Source organism: Onthophagus taurus, chromosome 1, assembly GCF_036711975.1.
Source record: "Onthophagus taurus isolate NC chromosome 1, IU_Otau_3.0, whole genome shotgun sequence".
In the NCBI taxonomy this organism is placed as follows: Eukaryota; Metazoa; Arthropoda; class Insecta; order Coleoptera; family Scarabaeidae; genus Onthophagus; species Onthophagus taurus.
This window is the reverse complement of record NC_091966.1, coordinates 34,013,965-34,039,430: the sequence shown is the minus strand read 5'-3', so window position 1 is coordinate 34,039,430 and position 25,466 is coordinate 34,013,965. Positions and strand designations below refer to the sequence as shown.

At 30.4% G+C, this 25,466-nt stretch overlaps 4 protein-coding genes across 6 annotated transcripts; 1 reads left to right on the top strand and 3 right to left on the bottom strand.

The window, feature by feature from the left end:
* Nucleotides 1-545: 545 nt before the first annotated feature.
* LOC111429235 (GTP-binding protein 1) lies at nt 546-8,750 on the bottom strand. The gene is made up of 9 exons (XM_023065098.2): nt 8,660-8,750; nt 8,260-8,510; nt 7,827-8,202; nt 7,610-7,773; nt 2,129-2,367; nt 1,916-2,060; nt 1,672-1,854; nt 1,473-1,608; nt 546-1,416 (listed from the first exon to the last, which is right to left on the bottom strand). The coding sequence occupies exons 2-9, from the start codon at nt 8,437-8,439 to the stop codon at nt 863-865; spliced, it is 1,977 nt and encodes a 658-aa protein (XP_022920866.2). The 5' UTR covers nt 8,440-8,510; nt 8,660-8,750; the 3' UTR covers nt 546-862.
* A 109-nt stretch (nt 8,751-8,859) lies between these two features.
* Nucleotides 8,860-17,577, top strand: LOC111429259 (sodium/bile acid cotransporter 5). Of its 3 annotated transcripts, none has more exons than XM_071200297.1 (11): nt 8,860-8,909; nt 9,682-9,847; nt 10,024-10,189; nt 12,053-12,945; nt 13,024-13,232; nt 13,291-13,431; nt 13,483-13,730; nt 13,785-14,222; nt 14,276-14,465; nt 17,256-17,331; nt 17,394-17,577. In XM_071200297.1, exons 5-11 carry the CDS (start codon nt 13,073-13,075, stop codon nt 17,470-17,472), a joined length of 1,332 nt encoding a protein of 443 aa, XP_071056398.1. In that variant the 5' UTR covers nt 8,860-8,909; nt 9,682-9,847; nt 10,024-10,189; nt 12,053-12,945; nt 13,024-13,072; the 3' UTR covers nt 17,473-17,577. The 3 variants fall into 3 exon arrangements, with proteins under 3 accessions (XP_071056398.1, XP_071056396.1, XP_071056393.1); XM_071200295.1 differs by lacking the exon at nt 8,860-8,909 and adding an exon at nt 9,050-9,136; XM_071200292.1 differs by lacking the exons at nt 8,860-8,909; nt 9,682-9,847 and adding an exon at nt 9,086-9,136.
* On the bottom strand, nt 17,531-18,570 carry LOC111429249 (MICOS complex subunit MIC10-like). The gene is made up of 2 exons (XM_023065112.2): nt 18,319-18,570; nt 17,531-18,133 (listed from the first exon to the last, which is right to left on the bottom strand). The coding sequence occupies exons 1-2, from the start codon at nt 18,395-18,397 to the stop codon at nt 17,952-17,954; spliced, it is 261 nt and encodes an 86-aa protein (XP_022920880.1). The 5' UTR covers nt 18,398-18,570; the 3' UTR covers nt 17,531-17,951.
* Nucleotides 18,571-19,442: 872 nt separating this feature from the next.
* LOC111429257 (uncharacterized) lies at nt 19,443-22,323 on the bottom strand. The gene is made up of 7 exons (XM_023065126.2): nt 22,157-22,323; nt 21,761-22,098; nt 21,504-21,711; nt 20,829-21,452; nt 20,608-20,772; nt 19,810-20,253; nt 19,443-19,758 (listed from the first exon to the last, which is right to left on the bottom strand). The coding sequence occupies exons 2-7, from the start codon at nt 22,096-22,098 to the stop codon at nt 19,516-19,518; spliced, it is 2,022 nt and encodes a 673-aa protein (XP_022920894.2). The 5' UTR covers nt 22,157-22,323; the 3' UTR covers nt 19,443-19,515.
* Between the last annotated feature and the right edge of the window lie 3,143 nt (nt 22,324-25,466).

The window sequence follows — 25,466 nt, the reverse complement described above, 5'->3', positions numbered from 1 at the left end:
ACTAGATCTAGAACTAAAAACATTCGGGTTTAGCCCTGCGTCTCTTAAGACGGCTAGGATTCCGTCAAATCTGACGGCATTTATAGCACAATGACGTCCATTGCAAGCCCATTGGTAGGACATGTCGGAGCAGTTATGGGCATATTGTTTAAACCTGCAAATGGTAGTTCTGCCCACTTTCTCTATATGCAAATACAAAGGTTAGCATATCTCCTTTGAGGAGATAGGCCAAGCAGAACATCCATTGCTAGATTCCCAATCCAGCATCTCGTTGAATTCCTTCAGCCTGCCGCTCCATATATGATCATAGATCTAACCAGTCACATAGAACCAGTACAGTCTTTCAGGGCTAAGACCCCATTTTTCTCCGCAAAGAGTACATCAAGTATAGTTCTAGTTTAAGTTCTTCTGCAAATATCTGAGCTTATGATGCAAATGAATTAAGTTATATGGATTTAATACAAGAAAGTAATCTAATATTGCCATCTTTTAGTCCGCCGCGTGTAATGTGTAAGTGTCTATACTGGAAGGTTAATGAAACATAATTTTATTTTTTAATACAAAAAGATTTATTACTACTACATATTTGATTTATTTATTTTTTTTTTAAGTTAATAAACAAAATGAATTCATCAATATTTTAAAAACGTTTCTAATTTATTTATTACCGCTAGGCGCATAATAATTATTAATAACTCAATGATAATGTGTATAATTATTTAATTATTAAAATTGTTACCGTGATGGAAAATATGTTAGTGTGTGAGCAAGATACAAAATATGATTTGTACTATTTGATTTTATCTTATTATTTTAGATTTCCTGTTCGTTTTCTTTTTTTGTTTCAAAAGTAATCACAATTTTATTGCACTCTTTTTGCTCCTAATTGCCCACCACTTTCTCCATCAAATCCTCCAACTCCTCCCCCACTTCCATGGCCGGAAGTAACGTTATGTTTTTGTCCGCGTCCACCCCTCCTCCCCCGACCTTTCTTACTTCCACCCGGACGATTTATTGAATCTTTTTCTTGGTCTGTTTGAATCGTATCGTTTTTAGTCATCACCATAACTTGTTCTTGAACTTTTTGATCTAATTTATTCAATGATTGTTGTCCATTCAAAGTTGTTTGTATATTTAAACTTTGATTTTGTCCCCTTTGATTATGGGATTGATTCTGTTGTTGTTTGCTTCCTTTTGTTTTGGCCCCGGTGTTAATTGTTCCAGTGTGAGTGAAAACATTAACTACATTTCCAACAGCTTTCGTTCGACCTTCACGGAACACCATTCGTTGACCGGGAACTAAATATTCTGGATATTTTATAAAACGGAAGTGAATTAGGGCTTTATCACCGGTTCTTAAACATTCTTGAGACATTCGAATTATACTTGCTGTTTGTCTAATACTTCCGCAGTGGACTAAAACAATTAATAAAAGAATCAAATCTATTATTTCTTATTAATTTTTGATTTACCCATCGCTTGATATCGCGAACTGATTGTTGTTGGATGATGTAAAACTAATATTTCGCCTAAAAATTCCCAACAGGCTTGCGGATTTAGTGATGGACAAACCATAACCATTCCTTTGCGTATTTGAGAACGTTTAATCTATATTAATAATAAAATGTAATTATTTTTTTTTACCAAAAAAAATGAGTAATTTTATTTTACTTTTTTCAATGCAAAACTCGCAGTTTGTCCAGCTTTAACTTCAGTAACAGCCATTCTTTTACGATGAATACTTTTAACAGCAATTGCTTGGAAATGTCCTAAAGGATCTGGACCTAACATTAAGGTATCATTTAATTTGATGATACCTTTTAAGGTTGTTCCTGAAACTACAGTACCGACACCCTTAAAAAAATTAATTAGTTAATATAAATAAAATAATTAAATAAAATTAAAAAATACTAACTGGTACTGAATAAGTATCATCAATTTGAAATTCGGCCGGTTCATTTTCTTTATATTCCATTCGAGTCGTTAATAAATTTAAAAACATTTTCAACATATCCAAATTTTCTCCATTTACATTAGATACTTGGAATATTGGACATAATCTAGAAATAATACGTAAATAAATAAGTATATATATATACTTATTGTATAGATAATATAAATTTTTTACCTTTCTGATACAAAATTGGTGGCACTCAAAACAACGTCGTCAACCGTTTTAACCATGACTGGTACTTTTCGGCAACCTGGTGATTTTAAAATGCGCACCAACATTTTTAGATTATCTTGAAGTACATTTGCTGGACACATATCGATCTTTGTAACTACTACAAAGACTGGAACGGCTAAAGCTAAGGCTAAACCAAGATGTTCTTTCGTCATTCCAACTATTCCAGCATTTGCACCAACCTAAATTATTAAAGAAATAATTAATATACTTAAACACATAATTTTCAGAATTAAAGATAGTTTTAAATCTTTTAATGTAGTTATTCTCAAACTATTTATCATTAACCTTTTTGAATCTTTTAAAAATAGTCGCTACTCTTTTGTGATGCGCCAATTTTCTAATTTTTGTGTTGATATGTAAAAGAATTGAAAATGTCAAAGGTATTCGGGTGTTAATGAGTACTAATAAACGAAAAGTGGTCACAATAAAATTGAGAATGTTTATAATAATCAAAGATATATGAGAAATGGGTTTTGAACTCTAGAAAATAACGTTGAATTCTTCACTTATGAACATGAAGATTTTAAATGAATTTTAAATTTAATTGGTTTAGTTAATATAGACGTCGAATTAATAAATTATTCGTTAAATCTCATCAATAAAGCGATTACAAACATGTGTTTGTTTTTCATTTCTAAGACCACTTATTACTTTTTCCAATTTATATTCTCAGCTAATAATTCTTTTTAACTAACAAGACAGCAGTGTAGAAATAAAGAGCTTCATGATCGTATATTCATGATCATATCCTCACATAATTACTAAGACAATCTTCTATCAAGGAGGTGATAGCCTAGCGCTAAGCCGTTTGGCTTGCGTACAGGTGACCCGGGTTCGATTCCCGATGTTAGAGGCATTTTTCTGAAGATTTCACCCCCATCCTTCGGACAACGACGAATGTTAAGACCGACCCAAGACCCACGTTTCGTGGAAACTTGGCATTGGAAGTCGTGTTACATTATAAAAACCGATTAATATACATAGGTAATCATATTAATTGTATGTAACTATTAGAGAATTAAATTTGATACAATTGATGTTTCTTGCAAAGATTTTGTGAGAGTCGTCTTCTATTTTGGTCGAGAAAATTTGGAACATCTGACTCAAATCTGTCAGTTATACAGGGTATTTTCCGGATTAGAGCATTATACGGTTAAAGGATACATTATTCTGAAACGATTTTTCTAATAATTTTTCAAAATGTTTATAATAACTCTAACTGTTCTAAACTCGTTTTTCACGTGTTTATTTCTCTTTCCATGAATCGCTATTGGACGACTTTAAACAGTTCCCGTGCGGTTATTATAAACATTTTGAAAAAATTTTATTAGAAAAATCACTTCAGAATAATGTATCCTTCAACCGTATAATGCTCTGATCCGGAAGATATGGGACACCTGTATATGTTCTTCAAATTGTATTTTTGGACAATTATATATTAGGTATTTTAAACTCATTAGTTTTATTGATTTCAATAAATAATGTCTCTTCTTCAAGATTGTTGAGCTTTTATTATTTACAAGTTCCACCGCAGTTTCATTTGACTCCTCAACTATAGCGTGGCTTTCTCACTGTAACCTCACAATACATCTTATACAAATTTAGTGTCTGAATTTATCTTATCTCTAAAACTAGATCGGACGGCAGTTCTTTGACACGCATTTAGTTGTTTTACGAGAACATTAGAGTGCACAAACACTTATTCACTGTACCGGCAGCTAAAGATATGGATAACTTCTTTTATGATATGTAGTGGTATGAAAGGTCTCATTGGAGGCATAGAAAGGCGCATCGACGATTGGTGGCAGAACTTTATTTTGAAAACGCTGGAAAATTGTTACCGTACTGGTTTCAGGATGGCTTTGTGTAATGATATTTTGTTATTTAAATGTAGTCTGGAATCATAGCCAATGATGTAGTATATTTTACTTACTTTTCTATATCTAGTTACGCTTGGAGAAATGTTTTTCCATGTGAGGTTATCAAGGCGTGCATACATAGATATTTTTCATTTTCTGTTTGTAGTAGTTGATGTTTGTTGATCAAGGAAGGCAAGTTTCTCAAGGTATAGTAAACGTGACATGTTTGGATTTAAGGTAATTAACTCTGATTCTAACGTCTTTATCCACTTCTGCATTATGTTGCAGATATTGCGTCAGTGTGAGATGCACTGCAAGCCTATATTGTAACAGTTGTACTTTTCGATGTTGGCAGATCTAATGTATACAATAAAAATATTACTTGGCCGAACGCGCTACATTTAGGCACTCTTGAAAGCAAGGAGTTCACTATCTTGTTTCACAACAAAGTGTCTGTCTATTAGATATGATTTTAGCACCTGATATGGGATTAAAACTTATCAAGATCGTGGAAATCTGCAGAAGATCCTTTTGGTTGATTAAGTTGAGTCGGTGATCTTGCTTGATCCAAGATTATTTTTCAGGATCTTTTATTATCGTATTGATTCTTTTGACATACAGTTTTTCGACGACTTTCAAGAGCATAGGTAGCAAGATTATGGATTTATACAAGTTGATCTCTTCTGGCTTTTTCCCTGATTTATGAATCATAACGATTTGAGCAACATTCCAAGAACTAAGGAAATAGTTTTTGCTTAGAATCGCATGAAATATGAAAGTTATTAGTTTGTGACACATTCTCGGATATTTCTTGTAGAATTTTTTCAGTAATAAGACCTTATTCAATTTTTTTTTGTTTCATTATAACCTGTTTTATTTAATTAGTCTAAGGAAGTAGTTTGGCGGTTTCATCCTCCGTAGATAGCATAGTATCTTTGAATGCTTTGGTTCTGTTCATCTCGTATTAAGTTTCCAATTCCTTAGTAGTGTAATTTGTGTTTTTTTTTCTGTTTTTGGCCGTTCTGGCTTGTTGCCATCTATAGCAAATTGTCTTTTTTCGAAAACTTTTTGTTTGACTGATGAAGATATTAGGATTTTTTTTCAGTCGGCCAGTATGTTGGCTCATCTGTAGATATTAGCTGTCGATTGTTTGCGTTCATTGTTTTCACTAATTTTGTTCCTTTTGGCGTTATTAATATCAAACCACATATTAGGGGTTGAGTGTTATAATCACCTCCTGTAAAAACTTCTTGTCCAAACTGTTTAAAATGCTACATAATGTTCCTTTTTGTTGTATCAGTAAATAGAGTATAGTGTAGACTCTGAGTGAGCGGAGAGAATAGAGACTAGACAACTGATATGGTAATGACATGTTATGTGAGTAAGACAGCCTACAACATACTTTTAGAAGCAGATGTAAAGTTCATTATTATATGAAGGTAATTTCCAAATGTATGATACTTGCACAATCTCAGCACATCTTCAAGTTGTAGCTAGATGATAACTGATGGCAAAAAAAGTGGCAAAAGACTTGAAGAGAAATGGGACGAGGAAAATAATTTTTTACTAAGTAGTTTTTGTTGAAATGATATACAAGACATATTTCCTGAAAGTAGGTAGATAAATATACAGGGCGTTTCTGCAAGTCATGGCATAATTTTAATTACAAATACTAGTGTGAAAATGATGACGATTCGTGTAAAATTTTTTGATCAAACCCCCTACGCGGCTAAGATTTGGGCCTTCAAAGTTAAGAAATTTTCAAACATTTTCTTAAATATTTTCAATATGGTTTGTCTTAGAAAGATAAAATTTGGCAAACAGTGCAATGTTATCATAAGAAATCGTTTAAGATCACTATTGCAAATATCGAACCACGGGATCAATGCTGTTCACAAAGTTTATTTCTTTAAAACTTTTTTATTACGTCATAAACCCTTAAATTTTCCAACTGATTGTAAAAGCCTATTCCAGTTTAAAATTATTTTCACTCTTAAGAAATTTTTAATTAGACGCATCGTTTTCGAGATATTTGCAAAAAAATACAACCTCGATTTTGAAATGTTTTCATTAATCCTAGGTGCCTATGGAAACAAATTGTAAGTAAAGACAACCTGATAGAAAAACATTTCCACTAAATATCGGAAGACATTTACGTGAGACAGGAAATTTAAGACAGACGTATGTAAATAACGGGAATCTGAAGTCAGCTCGTACACCCCAACTAGAAGAAAACATTTCGGATTTTGTGGCAGATCGTAGTACTGCTAGTACTTTTGATAGCAACAATTTAGACATTTCAGAATATGCAAAGGTACGTCTTGGCATGTTCTACATGAACAGCAATTGTATCCATGGATTGCCATTTGTCGAGAGTACAAAAATTTAAAATTGCTGATCATCCGTTGCAAATACAGTGTTGCCATACTATGATGGAAAAATGTACTATTGACGCTGCGTTTTTAGAAAAAAGTACTTTTTACAGATAACCATTAATTTGAGAAATGCTGAAGAATAATTGTACTGAAGAAAATCCAGATTTCATGCTACATTGAGTAATAATTTGACAGATTTCTTTTAAACCAACTTATATCTTTCTGTGAATAACTCGAAAACGATGCGTCTAATCAAAAATATGTAGGAGTAAAAATAATTGTAAAATGAAATAGGCTTTCAGAATTAATGGAAAATTTAATGCTTTATGACATAATAAAATATTTTTAAGGAAATAACCTTTGTAAACCAAAAATAGACCAAAAATTTTTACACGAATCATCATCATTTTAACTGCAGTGTTTGTGATTAAAATTATGCCACGACTTACAGAAACATCCTGTAGATAGATTTATTTACAATTTTAGATTTTAGATAAATATAATAAAAGTGTTTATTTAAAAAATCTGAATTGATAGAAATGAAATCTGTAACCAACTCGAAAAATATATATTATTTCAACCTTTTTTATAGATGTAGTAAAACGCAAATAAGTATATACAAAGAATGACATGGAAAACCATTCAGTCTACAACTGAATAGATAGAATTTGTAGATTACCTTGAAAATGGGATGTCCACCCCAATATTATTCAAGATAATAAATTTGGGGCTGTATAAATAACATTTATTAATAATTTTAGGAATGTAATGTAGGGAAAATGTAAAATATGTTATTATTGCCTGAACAAACTAAGGCGAAAACAAACTATGTGAAGGTTGTACAGCACGCGCAAATTGTGGGAAATTTTTTTGTGTATATTATATGTGAGATCCTAAAATTGATGAATGTCTGAAACATAATTCCTGCCAGTAATCATAGACACTTAAATCTCCCTTGAATTTAAGTAAAGGTTATTTATTTTGATCTATTAAAGTGGTCCTTTTTACTTTGATTGCTAAATATTTGAATTTCACAAATTTATATAACTTTGTTATCCTAAACAAATTACTTCTAAATAACGCAAAGTTTTCTAATTTTCATAATAAAAAGTCTCATCATATAAGAATTTCAATAATTAAAAAGTTTTGTATGTACAAATACAGAATTTTTTTGGTTGGTTAATTACCATTAACATTCCAAAATCTGGCGCATGTCCTGTCATTCCAAAAACTGTTGTTTTCAAATATCTTTCATGACCGGCTAAATCAATAAAAGTGATAACTTTGGAACTTTTCTCACAAATTTTCGCCCAATCCAACGAGCCATGTTCTGGTTTATTAACCACATTTCCTAAAAAAAAAATAAATGTTAATATTTTTTTAATTATAACTTTTATAATTTACCTTCACTATCAAATCCTAAAATATCATTTCCCACAGAACTCGTTCTCCCTGATTCCAATTCGTGTTTATGCCTAAACAATTTCTGTCTGGCATGTCCTCGACCGTTATCCAATTCACCATGAGTCAAAACACCCAAAAGTGTTGATTTACCAGCATCAACATTTCCAACTACAGCAACACGAATTTCCAAGAAATCACTTTCATCCAATAGCCTCCTTACGAGATATTGAGCAACAGTTCCTTGAAGTTCCTTCCGTTCACGCAATTTTACACAACTACAATCTAATGTTGCAGCTAATGATTGTAATGTAGCTGCGGCTGCTTTCATTTCTTCTTCACCAAGTCCATTTTCAGTTCCATCTTGAGAACAACCAATCTTTATAACAAAAATAATTATTAAATTAAAAAGAAAGAAAATTTTAGGTTATGTTACCTCAAGAATAACTTCACCTCGTCCTTCTTCTAATTGTTGCTTTAATCTTTTTTGTAATAAATCGTATTCATCTTTACTTGGGCTCACAAGTATCGTTCGTCCTAAAATCTTCACAAACTCCTCTTTCTCTTTCTTAGCTTTGTCGTTTCCGACACAATTAACTTCTTTATGATCGCTCATCTTTTAATATTTATTTTTTATCGGTGTTTTTACACTTTACATGTTTACGATGAAACATTTAATAAATGTATCTAAAAAATTTTAAAAATCACTTAAAACTCTCAAATAATGATCAAAAACAAAAAGACTTAACAATTTTTTTATGGGGGGGCCAATCTTCAAAACATATTCAAAATTGTGATATTTGAAAAGAATTATATGTAACGATGAATTTACGTACCTTTTTTTTTGAAGTTTTAGTTATAAATGACCGAGATGAAAATCGTTGTCGAAAATTGTGTTGTTATCACCTTGACAGCTGTTATTACCACGTTATTACCAATCGTAATCGAAAGTAGACCAACAAAGTGAAAGAACGAAAAGAAAGTAAACGTTTGAAATGATTGTTTTTCTTTTATAAACGTGGGTGTAATGTTCTAGAAGTGAACGCAAATTAATTTTATTAACGCAGTGTTACATCATGTTGTGGGGTAAATTTTAAGGAAATGATGAAATGATATAAATAATATCAGCAGCTAAACTCAAAAATTGATTAAGGTTTTTTATTTTAAATAATTTTGGTGGAATTTAATTTTTTTTAGTAAATTTTGAGGTTGTATTGATAGTCGACGTGTTTTTCAACAATGCCAACATTGCAATGTGAAAAAGGAAAGTTATATTCAATTTTGATGGGTTAATAAAGGATAGCAAAGAAATGGTACACGTTTATAATCATCACGTAATCATTTATTTTAAGAACCTTAAAGGAATTGAGAGATGTTACTCAATATTTAATAAAGAAAGCATAATTTTAATTCATAAGAAATAAAAAAAATTACAATTTAAATCAAAAAATGTAGGTAAAGAAGGAAGTATAAAAATTTTGAACAAATTTGTTCGTTTTTGATTATTGATTTTTTATTTTTGAAAAAATTGAAAACTCAAAGTTCTTTAGTACTCTTAAGTTCTTTGGTTGACGAAATAAATTTGAAAATTAAATTTAAATTTTGAAATGTCATTTCTATATTTTTATTTGTGCCTTGTCTGTAAATATTAAAGACAATGTTTCTACCTACAGTGTATTTCACTTAAGCAATATACAAAAATATAAAAAAAAGATATAAAATAAAATAAAAAATATATAAAAAAAGATATAAAATAAAATTAAAAAAATATAAAAAAAAAAGATATACCTAAAATAAAATAAAAAAAATATTAAAATATAAAGTGAAATATTAACGGTTAAAATTTTATTATTTTTAGGTTATCCAACTTGACTCGGTTACCATGGTGATTAAGTTCCAAATATTGCAGATGCTTGTGAAAATAGAAATTGAATTTAAGTTTTTTTAAGGAAAAAGTCTTATTTAATTGGTTTAAAAAGCTGTATTTAACTCAAAATTGGTTTATCTAGGGAATTATAAACAAGGTAAGTGGAATAAATCAAAAAAAGATTTTTAATTTATTTCTTTTAATTAAAATCGATTTAAATTAATTAGAATTAACCAATTTGTTATGAATGCGAGATAATCGTAAAGAATTCGAAATGTTTTAAAATTAATAAAAATTGATAAAAAAATCGGAATAAAATTTTATTATTTTAAGGTTATCCAACTTGACTCGGTTACCATGGTGATTAAGATCCAAATATTGCAGATGGTTGTCAAAATTGATGTTGAATTTAATTTTTTTTAATGAAAAACACATAATTAATTGGATTTAAAGGTTGTATTTAATTCAAAATGGGTAAATGGATGAAATTATAAGCAAGGTAAGTGGATTAAATCAAAAAGAAAATTTTTTAGATCAAGTAAAATGTACAAGAATTTAGGGTTAAATAAATAACAATTAAAACTAGAACTAACACTAGACATAGAACTAAAATGTTTTAGGTTTAGCCGGGCGTCTTAGATAAGAACTTAGAAAAGTCTGAAGACGCACGAACCTTAATACTAAACCCGAATATTTCTAGGTCTAGTGTTAGTTCTAGTTTTACACTAACACTATCACCAGAACTAACACAAGACCTAGAACTAGAATCATTCGGGTTTAGCCGTCTTGAGAGACGTGGGACTAAATCCGAATGATTCTAGGTCTCGGTCTAGTGTTAGTTCTAGTGGCAGTGGTAGGTAGTGCTAGTTAGCATAAGATATTACTATGTTGTATATCTTTATTGAATTAAAACTAGAAACAGTCGGGTTTAGTCTTGAAAAAAACTTTCAGTTCTCAATGTCAACTTTAATTTTATTATTATATTCGTAATCTTCATAAAATAACCTTTAAAGTGAGTCCAAACTTGACGCATTTATCTCAAAAAATCAAAAAGTTCGTACTTTCAATTTTTAATTTTGACGTATTTATCAACTTCATAAAAAGTCCTTTAAAATGAGTCCAAACTCGACATATTTAACTTTAACATTAATAGAAATACAATCACTTCCGGTTTGAAACGTCAACGTCAATTTTGACATATTTGTCATCTTCATTAAAAAACCTTTAAAATGAGTCCAAAGATGACACACTTATCTCAAAAAACAAAAAAGTTAGAATTAAAAGCGTTAAACCCGAAGTTACCAACAATGAAGATAGCAATTTAATTATTACATATTATTAACACCCTTAATTTTGAATTTTTTTTTATTGTATTTTTGTTTTTGTGATAAATTTGAAGACATTTTATAAAAATTAAAAAATTCTCAAAATGAAATTGACATTTCAAACCGGAAGTTGCTTATATCTCGACTAATATATGAATTAAACGTATCATGTTTGGGCTCATTTTAAAGGATTTTTCACGACAATTACAAATATGTCAAAATTGAGGTTGACATTTTAAATCTGAAGTTAGTTATCATATAATAGGCAAATGGACAACTTCATGGTGTTCTTTCATGATGTATTCTTTATTAAAAAAAACCTTAAAAATGAGTTCAAACATGACGCACTTATCTCAAAAAACAAAAAAAATTTAATAAAATAACTTTAAACCCGAAGATAGCAACAATGAAGGAAGCAATTTAATTATTAAATATTAATACCAACCTTGATTTTTAATTTTTTTATTGTATTTTTGTTTTTGTGATAAATTTTAAAACATTTTATAAAAATTAAGAATTTGTCATAATGACATTGACATTTCAAACCGGAAGTTGTTTATATCTCGACTAATATGGGAATTAAACGTATCATCTTTGGGCTCATTTTAAAAGATTTTTCACGACAATTCCAAATATGTCAAAATTGACGTTGACATTTCTAACCGAAAGTTTACCATAACTTAATAAATATTGAAGATAAAATATGTCGTGTTTGTACTCATTTTAAAGGATTTTTAATGAAGATTACAAATATGTCAAAATTCAAGTTGACATTTTAAATCTGAAGTTAGTTATCATATAATAGATAAATGGACAACTTCATGGTGTTCTTTTATGATGTATTTTTTATTAAAAAAACCATTAAAATGAGTCCAAACATGTTGTTGCTAGATATCACTATGTTGTATATTTTTATTGCACTAAAACTAGAACTAACACTAGACGTAGAACTAGAAAAATTAGGGTTTAGCCGTGTGTCTAGTGTTAGTTCTAGTTTTAATTGTTACTGAGCGTTAAATTGTTGCCTATTTTTCTAGGTAATATAGCTACTGTAACAAACCCAGATGAGTCTGCAAAGGTAATGGTAAAATCGGCCCTTTATCAATCTAAAGAAGGTTTATTTGGAAAACCATATGTATTAAAATACGTGGTAAAACGTATTGTATGGTGGAAGGGGACTTGTTTTGGGTCGACATTAACAATAAAGTAGCGGTCAAGATACTAAGTATGCCTGCGTCGAGTGCAGCAACATAAAGAAGCTTCAGCACCTACAGCTTTATTTACACTCCGAAAAGAAATCTGCTTACTGCTGAATGAGCTGATAAAATAAGTTTAATTGCTCATCATTTAAAATTATTAGATTCCTAGGAACTAGGTAGATCTAGAACTAGAAACATTTAAGAAGAGAAAGAAAGTTAGGAGTAACCAAAGAAATTGTATAACAATTTATTTTAGTTATACAATTTCTTTGGGAGTAATATCTAATCTGTGGTACAAGAAGACGTCATCAATCACAGTTTATTATAACCAAGTTGCATTAAATTATGTACTCAAGAAGTAATATATCCCATAATAGAAGTAATAAAATATAATATAAAATAATAATCTTAATGTCTAAATCATTTGCATTATTAGATTTTATTGTTTAACAATAAATTTAAAATTAATTGTTCACAATATTTTAGTAGTCACTTAGCGCCACCTATTATTTAATAGCTATACATGTATTCATTTCTATCATTTGTAAGTACACACCATATGCTAAGAATGCACTGTACATTTTTTGCATTTCTGCTTCAACTTTAAAGCTTACTGCTAATTGAGAAATTGATTTAATTTTTGTATGGATTCTTATCAAAAGATTAATCGATTAGGAGTGTTATTTTATATTATATATAATTTGACGTAACATTTTTATCTACAAATTTATGTAAGTATTTACGAGACATTTAAAGTATGACCTCTAAACATAATAACATGACCTAACCCACTATTTTTATGTTTTAAGGAGTTATTTAAGTTCCAATTAATTACTGATTACGAGCCAATAAGGCAAAATGTATCGAATTTGTTTTTTATTTATTTTTATGTTAAAATCATCACATAGTTTAGAATTAAATGATGATTTTAATCAAAACATTTGGAATGTTACAATAAACTTGGCAGATTCAAAGATTTTCATGGATGAGACTGAAATGATTGGTTTTAATCTTACAGGTTTTTTGATTTGATTCATTAAAAAAAAAAGTTAAAAAGCTAATTTATCGTTTTTTAGGTCCTTTTAATGACAATAACTACTTTTTAACAATCAAATCGACCAACCCAAATTTATTAATTGTTGGTTTTGATAAAATATTAATAAATGGAAGTAAAGAAGTGTTTAATGGATTTTTTAATTTAACTGGAATATTTCTAGGTACAAAGTAATTGCGACGTCTAAATTAAAATTAATTGATTTTTTTTAAAGGCAAAACTGAAATTGTTTTTGAAATTACTTCACAAAATAAATCGTTATGGGAACAAAAAGTTCTTATTAATATCATCCGTCGTCAAAGAACCATCGATACAATCTTTACAGCATCGGTTGCAATTCTAGTTTCGTTAATTTACATAAATTTTGGTTGTGCATTAAATTGGACTGATGTTAAAACGACTTTAAGAAGACCTATTGGACCAATAATAGGATTATCATCTCAATTTTTCTTTATGCCATTAGTAAATTTGTTCCTTTTTTCAATCAAACATTTTATTTTCTTTAATTAATTTTAGGCGAGTTATGTTTTAGGACTTATTTTATTCCCAGATGATGTTGGTTTACGGTTAGGTATGTTTTTTACGGGAGTAGCTCCTGGTGGAGGTGCCTCGAATATGTGGACTGTAATTTTAAATGGAAATCTTCATCTTTCAATAACAATGACTACAATAAGCACAATAGCAGCTTTTGTGATGATGCCACTTTGGGTGTTTACTTTGGGAAAAACGATTTTTCATAGTGGAAAAATTCCAATACCATACGCTCAAATATCAACATATGCAATTGCTTTAGTTGTGCCATTATTAATTGGATATTTAATACAAAAGTATTTGAGGAATGTTGGACAATTTTTAGCGAAAATGTTAAAAGGATTCGCATCCGTTTTATTAATTTTTATAATTGTTTTTGCAATTGTTGTTAATTTATATTTGTTTAAATTGTTTTCTTGGGAGGTAACTATATTGAATTAAGATATATTTTCAATTAATTTTTTTATTTTAAACAGTTAGTTATTGCTGGTATGGGTCTTCCATGGCTTGGTTATGCATTCGCTTGGATTTTTTCAAGATTTGTGTGCAGACAAAATCCAAAAGATTCTTTAACGATCGCTATTGAAACTGGAATTCAAAATACCGGAATTGCCATTTTTTTACTTAGATTTACTTTACCACAACCAGAAGCTGATATTACAACAAGTAAATATATTCTATTTAAGTATTAATTTTTATATTATAACTTTTTTATAATGAGTTAATTTGAGATTGAAAGAGTTAAACTTAAAAGTGACAATTCGAATATTAAATTAGTGTGGAAAACACTAAATTCACAATTTTTGAAGTTGCTCAAAATTTATAATCTAATAATAATCAAAATCGACAATAAATGATATGTGGCTGAAATTAGATTCATATTCGAATCTGTACCAGATTCAGATTAATAAAATTACAGTTGACCAGACAAGTATTGAACATATCAATTGAAAAATCGTTTTCTGAAGCTACAGAAGTTGTAGCAATCTATGACTACCATGGATAATTCGAATAGTCCCTCTAATATGTTTCCTGTTTACCCTCACCCCCAGATTTATGTAGAGGCAGAGTGATGAATATTTGAATACTCATCGATTTGAATAGCAAAGTTCAAAATTATTTTCTCAACAACTAAGTACTACAGCACTCTGGGACTAGTCTAGATTATTGTATTAGGTCCTCTGGTATCCTTCTAGCCCACCACTACCCCCAGATTTGCTGTAGGGGCCGAAGGGTGAATTTTTGAATATTCCTCGTTTTCAATGGCAAATTTAAACATTATTTTAGAACACATTAAAGCATTTAAATTGAATAAAGATTGCAGGTAAATATGAAGGTAAGGTAGGACGCTTGTTCAAAAGATATGTTTGGTGGAATATTTGATAAATTTTTAAAATAGTTGACATTGATTGCAATAAATGTATTGCGATTCGTTATAGAGACCACACCTAGGGCAGTACCTACTTTTTAATGTTTTCTGAATTTTATATGGAATAAATATGCACTTAATTATTTAAATTCTCTACAAATATTTTTAAATTTAAGCAATCGTTTCCGGAAAACAAATTGCACTGTTTTTTTAAATATGAAAACGCAAATGCGTCGATGCAGTAATTTGATAACCACTTATATGTTAATGTTTTTGAATTAACTTTAGTAGAGTGTGACCTATTATTTAAATAAACCATATCGTTCAAGTTTCATTAAAAAGAGAAGCAAAAGCCATATGAATATAATATCAAACTGAATATTGAATAAATTTTCTGCAGTCTCTAGTTATTGAGAAAATAATTTCTAAGTATACCATTGAAAACGAGGAATATTAAAAAATTGACCTTTCAGCCCCTACGGCAAATCTAGGGGTGCTGTTGGGCTAGAAGGATACCAGAGGACCTAATGCAATAATGTAGACTAGTCCCAGAGTGCTGCAGTCTCTAATTATTGAGAAAGTAATGTTTAAATTTGCTATTGGAAACGAGGAATATTCAAAAATTCACCCCACGGCCCCTACGACAAATTTGGGGGTCACCAGCACCCCTAAGTTTGTCGTAGGTATTCCTGCTATAAGTTATAAGTATACCAGAGGACTTAATACAATAATCTAGACTAGTCCCAGGGTGCTGCAGTCCTTAGTTGATGAGAAAATAATTTTTAACTTTGTTATTAAAATCGATGAGTATTTAAATATTCACCAGGGAACATACTAGAGGGTCTATTCGAATTATCCAGGGTAGTCGCAGATTGCTACAACTTCTGTAGTTTCAGAAAACGATTTTTCAATTGATATGTTCAATACGTGCCTGGTCAACTGTAATTTTATTAATTTGAATCTGGTACAGATTGCTGCCACTGCTTGATATGGAAGAACATTCCATCCAGCAGTACCCACCATTTCCCTAAATTACATTCTCGAATATTTGTTCTACAGAGAATAGCTATTTTGTCGAAAACAACACGAGTTACATCCTTAGGTCTTACTTGGTGGGGGTGGATTTCGTTTCTTTCTGGTAATGTGGAAGTTTAGTTTAACATACCGGCAATTCCATTTATGTTTTAATGTTCCTTTTCGACCTTCGTATACCGATTTCATTTCGGAATAGTAATCTTTTGTGGGTTCATTTTGTTAGTCAATTCATGGTATTTAAGTTTGTGGTCCTCTTAGCTTCAGTTTTGTCCTTTGCGTATCAATAATATTTATGAATGCTTTCATCACTCCAACTTTCTGCTATTCGCGAATCAAGGTCTTTTCCAGTATTAGATCCATGCCTGACTGTTGGTGAATCATTAATTCAGTAGGATCTGAAATATCTACAAGATTATTGCTTAAAAAATGATTCAAAATTATGATAAGTGCTACAGTAGAGACTTATGGAACACTGCCATATTATCTTCCTTTTGGGAAACGTATGCCACCTTTTTTAGGGATTTGGAAGACATTTTCAAAATTCATAATTGATTGCGCGTTAAAAAGTTGAAGTGTTGGAATACGAATATGCCAGAAAGATAAAAATCAAGTATTCTAATACTTGGAATGAAATTCACCAAGCAAGCTGTAGCACTTAAGTACTCATACCTGAATCGCCATCTCACTTTGATGACATCTTTTGAAGTTGTCAAGTCTAAGAAACATTTTGTAATACATAAAGAGCAACAAAGGATTCCCCAATACTATTACAACTTGCTTTTACTGTATTTGCTCTATTATAGAAAATGTTTATACCAGGGCATTAACATTTGCACCTCTTGTTTTTAAGGAATACATAATCTTTTCATATAATCTTAACTTTTTCACATAAATTTGCACTTCAAATAGAGGTTAATGATTAATATGTTATTTGTGTCTTTATAGTTTATATAAACATAAAATTTTTAATCAAATTGCATAATTGAAAGCGGTAGTTTAACCACATTTTTTTTATTTAATTAGTCTTATTAATTTCACTATTTTTTTTTTAGTTGCTCCAGTTGCTGTGGCCACAATGACTCCAATTCCATTATTTTTAATTTATATTATCCAAAAAATCAAAAACCGGTATGATTTTTCTATAAAACACCGTTTTAATTATTTTTACTTTTTTTTTATTGATTTTTTAGAAGGCAACCTGAAGAACATGTTAATGGAAAGCCTCCAGAAGATAATGTTGCTCCAAATTATCAAAGCATCACATCATAAGCCATATCAATTTTTTTATAAAGTGCAATAAACTAAATAAATAGAATTTATACTGTAATAGAAATAAAAATAAGTTTATTTAAGTTTAAAAATCACATAACAACACTTTATTTTATTTATTGTTTCTAAACCCTAATAAAAAAAACAGGCAGTTTAACTTTTATTTTATGGTAAAATTACGACAAAAGAAATGTTTTTAAACGACAAATTAGGATAGTTATTATTAAATAAGTTATTTACAAATTACAAATAGACTTCAAAAATGGATGTTTTCGACTATCAGCATTAAAAAACCAAATTTAAAGTGTAGTTTCTCTACATACAAACGTAGCTTTTTTATTTTTGTATCTATTTGGATAAGACGAAAAAAAAATAGATGAAAAACCACCCCATAATTGCCGCCTTCTCTTAGCTTTGATTAAAAAATCTCCTTTACACCTTCACTTGCTTGCTCTATTAATTCCTAGGTGAATACATTTCTACTGGCATTTACTGCTAGCTTTAGGTACAACATGGGCGCGTGAAGCCATCAGTTCATTTAATTCGGATTCACAATTTGAATAAGCCATACCCATACCGAAACCTCCGCCCAATATTATTGGCCACCTTCGTCTTTTAAAAAACAACAGTGAAAATACCGCCCCCAATACTGCACCACCACCTAAAAATAGAAATAAATTAAAAAAATATTTAAGAAAATTTATTTTAAAATGTGGCCAATCGATCACATGTTAGGTTAGGTATGACATAACACCTCAAGAATAATTTCACTTAAAATTGGTGCTATTGAAGTAATTCTTTTTTTGGTTTATTGAAATTTTTCGATTATAAATTATTGTTACATACCGAATTTTAGAACTCCGTCCGTAAGGCAACGGTCGAAACGTTGCCCAACTTCGTCTTCGACGTATGCGGGGCTCGCCATTTTGAAAATTGGTATAAGCCGGTAAAAACGAACGATTACGTTACCTCTATTAAAAAGCGCACCTTTTTCAAAAAAAAAAGGCCGAAGCCAAAATTATTTATGAATAATTATTTATAAACACTCATTCTTATAGAGATTTTTTCTTTTTCAGTTTGCTTATAAATTTAGATTTTTTTTTCGAAAAGTGTTGATTGATTTTTAAATCTTGATTGATTGATTAAAGGACTAACTCCTTTTTTCCTTTCAATACGTCTTTTTTAAAATGTCACTTTTGCAAACAATCACTTGATTTTAATAACAATTTTAAATTAATTTAATAAAAATTATATCATTATTTAAAATAATTAATAATTTTTAAAGCTCTTTTGCAGCTAACTTTACCAATATCATTTTGACATTTTAAAATTTAAATTTAATTTTCAAATTTATTTCGTCAACCCTATTATTTAAAGAATTTCGAGTTAATTAATTTATATATTTCATAAATTTATGAAAATTTAGAAATAAAAAATCAATAATCAAAAATGTATAAATTTGTTTACAACTTTTTTACTTCCTACTTTACCTACAATTTTTGACATCTGATTTAAAATAAAATAATAAATATATAAACATTACTTTAATTCAATGAAAATTATAAGATTATTTAAAATATTTAATAATTTTGAAACCCCTTTATTTAAAGCTCTTTTGCAGCTAACTTTACCAACAACATTTTGACATTTCAAAATTTAAATTTAATTTTCCAATTTATTTCGTCAAACCTATCATTTAAAGAATTTCTAGTTATTAATTAATTTATATATTCCATATATTTATATTATGTATGGATAAATTTGTTTAAAAAATGTTTACTTCCTACTTTACCGACATTTTTTTATTTAAAATAAAATTTTAAAAATTAGACATGGTTTTCATTTTTGAAATGTCTCCAATTAACAAATTTTGCATGAGCAATGCATCCATAAATAGAAATATGTTTGTACTTTTCATGAAGTATATTTCTTGCTTTAGCAACATCAATGAAATTATTAAAAAACGCAACTAAAAAACAACTATTTAATTTTCCTTATAAAAACCGCGCTTTATAATCGAATTTTCGAAAATTTTCAATTTTTTTAGTAAACAAATTCAGAATCTTCAGTTTCCCGTACAGCCTCATCGCTGCTCCTTTGCGGATCCAAAATTTCTTTCAACAACTTTTGAAATTCAGGTGTATTCGTAAAGATTTTTCGTTTTGGTTCAAATTCATCACCGGAATCATCGCCGATATTCGCCAGTTTTTCGCTAATCGCTGATAAACGATCATCAGAAACGGTCGTTTTTAAATATCTTATCGGTTTTTGACTCAGCATCATCATCTACAATAAAAAAAATTAAAAAAAAAAGATGTTTTAACAATTTATTTCTACCGGTTCTTTTCCTACGACTTGGCACAAACTTGATTCGCTAGAAGAAGCCGTTTCATTTCCTTTATTAGTACTATTATTTGGTGGTATAGAACCAACAGCTCCACTGGAATACGAGTGCCTTTGTAAAAAACACTCCGCATTTCCACATTCACGATGTTCCAAAGTGCATTTTGGTTCAGTACAGATTATATTTTGACCAGGTATTAGAGTTGGATCGCGACGTCTTCGGCGATGATGCCGGTGACATTCCGGATCGAGACAATCTTTATGATCCAACTGACATTGCTCTTCAGAACAATTACTTTGGCATGATGAATGAGAAGATTTTGGAGCTGGCAGAGAGGGAGATGACGAAGAAGTTGCTGTTGGCTGACAATGCTTTTGGGAATCTAGTTTAAAGAAGGGTTGTTGAGGAAGAAAAAGACGATTTCTTGTATCTAAAAACTTTAAACAACATTAAAAGCTAATCAAGATAAAAAAATATTAATTTTTTAGGTTATAGTAAAATTTGACAGCCTGATAGTTATAAAAAATCAAAAGATGGCGCTTTAGAAACATAAATTGTGTTATTAAATAAAATATGTTTTATTTTTGATGAATTAAACGTTTCTTTATACATTATAAAGATTATAAATGAGTAAATTGTACTTACAACAAGCGAAAAAGTTGGATTCAAAGATTTATTTCTAGCGCCATCTTTTGATTAATATCCGAACTATTCAGACGAGTTTCATCATAATATAACCTAACAAAAATTGTATGTTAAGTGAATTTTAACATTTAAATAATTCTGATTACAATTTCGTTTTCATTAACTGGGTAAAGATCAAATTTTTCTTGTCGATTTATAACACCATCTCTAACTTTAAAATTTTCAAGACTTCTTTCCAATGTAATTAATTTCTGTTGGACTTTAATCATATCTTTTTCAGGTCGGGTTACATCAAAATCCTTATCTTCCATCTAAACAAAGATACACGATTATAATTACTAAAGGAAAACGCAATGTTAGTTTGGACCATTTTGATTTTGCGATTTTTTTCGTTTTCCTCATCCATATCACCAGCTTCTCTACTTGCAACGGTTCGATTATCATCAGACATCTCGTAAACATCGATCACATGTTCTTTATTAAGGCATTTCAATTCATTTCTTCCATCATCTTTAACTTTGTCATTTCTTTTCTCTTTATCTTTATAAAAAGCTAATTCTTCTTGTACTCTTTTATACTCGGCGTCCAAAATCATTAATTTATCTTCTAAGATTTCTTTATCACGAGTGATTTGTTCAAGGTTTGTTTTGAAATTTTCAGCACTCGACATGCTTTCATCTAATTTAGCCATCGTAGCTTTTTTACTTTTCGTGTTAGCTTTAAGTTCTTTTGTAGCTGATTCAAGTCGTCTAATTAACATATTTCTTTCTTCAACCAGTTCATCAAGTTGTTGCTTTAATGTTGTGTTTTCTTTTGAGGTGAAAGATAATTGCCGGCTTAATTCGCGTTTTTCACGGGATAAAAGATCTAATCGCTTTGTTATTGAAGCGTGTTCTTTTAAAGATGTTGTTTGGAGGTTTATCATTTCATCGCGGAGTTTAGCGCAATGTTTTTCCATTACTTTTATGGACCAATTTCTTTTAAGATTTTTCTAAAAAAAAGATTTAATTAATTAGATTTGTGGAGGTGATTTTAAGTTTACCTTCTCTTGATGAACATCTTCGAGTCTGAATAAATTGGGGCAACTTTTATTGCAAAGCTCAACATGGGTCACCTGGCATATATTTGAATTAATGTGAATGTCAGTTGATGAAGTTTTACTTGAAACTGGAATTGGAATTCTACTCGAACTGCATTTTCTTATTACAAGTTGGTTAGTTACAAATTTTGTGTCAACCTCGCCCCAGTACCTTAATTAAACTAAATATTAATTTGCTAAAAAATGATTATTTGTTTTACGATTGACTTGTAAGTGATTTTAATGTAAAACATGCGCAAAAAGTTGATAAAAAGGCCACCAAATTCCAAAAGATCACTCGAGTAATACTCAATGAGTCGTCTTCCTCCTCAAGTTGGACTAAATGTGGTAGATACTCCTCTTTAACAAGAACTTCTTTCTCCTCAAAAAAATTATCTACTCCAGTTTGTGTTAAAATTTCTTCTTCTACCCTTCTTTCCCTGACATCGTCAGTAAGACACATTAATATCCAAAAAATCGTTCCAAAACAAATCAAAGCCTTCCATCGTACGTAAGTACTCAATTTCGATCTTGATGATCGTACTGAATTTGTTAACATCTATAAATTAAAATTTTGTCATAAAAATTACTTCAAAATTGTTAATAACGATACATACCTTTCCGTGTTTTTTTTTGTTAATTAATTATATTTCGTACGGCTCGAAGGGGACATGCGGAAATTTACGCGGGCCCCTTTTGCCATACGAAAATAGTACAATTTAATAACAAGAGACGGCACAGTCGAAACGAAAGTGTCATGAGACACAAAAAAATGTGACATTAATAATTTTTTTATAAATGTTATGTAACCAAAGAAACGAAAAATAAAGAGACATAACTGCAGATAAAGAAGGAGGGTGAGGCGGCTATCTGCAATAAGCAATCTGAAGCTGAGAAGAAAAAAATTACAGAAAGCCACAGAAAAATTCCAAACAGTTATGACACGGATTAATAGACTTGTGTACAAGAAACAAACTGAGAATACAAGATCGCATAAAGATACAAAACAGTTCAAATCGACTATTGCTTGAAATCCAAAGTATAGGAGTTTGTAGTAACCTAGAATGCGGGATAGACCATTACTTCCTAAACACCAACATGGCAATAACCCGCAAACAAAATAATGTCCAGAAGAGAAAGAAGCAAATAAAAATGCAAAGAAGGGAAAATGAGATAAAACATACTCTGAATTCGTAAATATAATGCATGAAGCAGTTAAAGAAGCCTTAGGCGAAAAACAAAGAGTACAAAGAAACAACATTAATGTACATTAACTACAGCGAGGAACAAGGTTGAATATCAAATGGAACTGTTAACATATAGAAAAATGACAAAGACAATCATAGATGACATATAGGACATAAAGTGTAAAGAACTAAGACTTTCTGAATGGTGAAGAAATTCTGGAGGCTTGGGAGGAAGGATGGATAACACTGTTCCATAAGAAAGACGACAGGAAAAATAGTGACAACTACTGATGTCTAACAGCGACAAATCCACTAAGCAGTAAGCGAATGGACGTCATTTGAAATAGGTCATTCGGAGCGATAATATCTTCAGTTTTAATGAAATCACAGAAAAGAAAGTGGCTACAAAAAGAACAACACATCTCCTATTTGTTGATCTAACCAAGGTGAATACACCTTGGTCAAAAAAAATTTTGGCAAATTCTACCACAAACATCAATAGATGGACTAGATAGACTATTATTAAGAACTATACAGAGGGACAAAAGTTAAACATTTCGCAGATAACCAGCTGGTAGTTTTTTTTCTAATATTACTTTAGACTAGTTATATTTAATTTGTGTAAGTGCTCCGAAAACATTTTTTTTTATGCTCTGCAACCTCATGAAATCACGTGCTTCTCACACTTGATGGTAATTTTTTTAACTTGTCACCTATTGAATTTGTAATATTGTTTAATGTTTTTTAATACATTTTATAAACTTTGATCTCCAACTCATTATTTCGATGTATTTTTCAGTCGTGCCTGAAGAAGAAATCTATAGATTTCGAAACATATGTCGCACCGAATATAAATAAACAAGTAAATTCAATTTATCGTTTTTTTCATTTACTCATTATTCTACTTAGCCATTTTCAAGGTGGTAGTGGTCCAGGATGAGGAGGACTTGGAGATGCGTAACCTGGTAAATAACCAAACAATTAGAGGAAGTTACAGGCAGTGGAAGTGGGTTTCTGAAGAAAAGCAGCCAAATAAACCAAAATAGATCATAGCAGTCGATGAAGTACAAAGAAGACACATACAGTACTACGGTAAAAAAATGATGCATTGAAGTCTAACCGAAAGAAGATCTGAAAATTACTTTGGCATCGAAGTTTCGAAAGGCGATGTCCGAAAGGAACCGGATACTAGAGTTAACTGCAAAGACTGGAGGTTGGCAATGAGAAGGCGGGAGACAATATAAATACAAATCCCTACGATGCTAATAGTTCTACCGGATCTAAAGATTTTTAATAATTCCATAAAGTGACTAATGAGCTGTCAATGTCAAAGCAATGAAGACATTACAAATTTAAATTGTTTTTCTGATATATATTATATCCTGCTTGAATACAAACATTTCTTGATATGGAGATGGAAGAAGCAAGGGCTGTTAGAGGATATGCAGACTGGGGTAGGTGTTGGGGTTGGCTGGGGAGACGACGCAGTATACAGCATGTTTCTAAATTGATGCGAAAGATTTCAAGGGGTGATTTTTCAGCAAAAATTAAAGGATGTCTTTCATATAACTTTTTGTTCAAAACCCCTTATCCTCCAAGTTATAGCCCTCTAAAGTTAAGGTTAAAAATCTGCAACTTTCTTATCTCTTGACATTTTACAACTAACAAATTGTTAATTTAATCACAAAAAATAAAATAATTCTGAGATAATTTGACATAACATCATTTCTTTGACTAATAATAACCAATGTCTGAATTAATTCACTTAAGCCTGTGTATTATTTTATTTCTTTGTGATCAAACTAACAATTTTAGGATTTTAAATAGAATAATGTAGACGCATTAAAAAGTTCTGATGCAAAGTATTGAGGGGTTGATTTTTTCAGCCCCTTGTAATAACATTTTCGGGTTATAAAAATTGTCAAAAGGTGGCATTTTATTAGCAACAGTTATCAGCCATTTATTAAATAAAAACAACTTTTTCCCCTAACTTTAGAGTACTGTATCTTGGTGGGGAAGGGGTTTTGAACAAAAAGTTATATGAAAGGCCTTCATAATTTTTGCTGAAAAATCACTTTCTTAATTAATTTAGAAACAGCCTGTATAGTCAGAGAAATGAAGATAAGGTGAGGGTGAAGAAAGGGTCGTTTTGGGCAGCAAGAAAGGGGGGAATACGGATGGATGGCGTTCCACGGAAGAGATGAACAGGAAAAGAGAGTGGGGGATGTGGAGACAATTGGAGGGTAGTGATAGGGATGTGGGAATGCAAGAGAGAATAGGTTTACCCCAAAATATAGAGATATTGTAGTAAAGGGGCTACCGAAGTACTTGAAGGCGAAGGGGGATGAGAAGGGGAAGAGATTGGTGGTAAATAGATATTGGATGGAGGATGAGGAGAGGGGGTGCAGACTGTGTGGGAAGGGCTGGGAGTCTTTATACCATCTGCTGGTATAGTGTGATGAGAGGAGAAGAGATGGATGGGGTAGGTGGTGACAGCGAGTAGACGAAGGGACGCAAGGCTAGGTCTTTGGGATTTCCCTGTATTACTATAAATGTTATAATATATAGGATGTTCCATTTAAATGAATACAGTTGACCCATTTTCTGACTAAACAAAAAAAAATTTTTAAATACCACAAAAATTCAAAATTAAGAATAAGCAATAATAGTGATAATTAATTTTCGTTTAATATTTACTCTTTTTATTGAAGCTTCCAATTTGTACATAAAATCATAAATC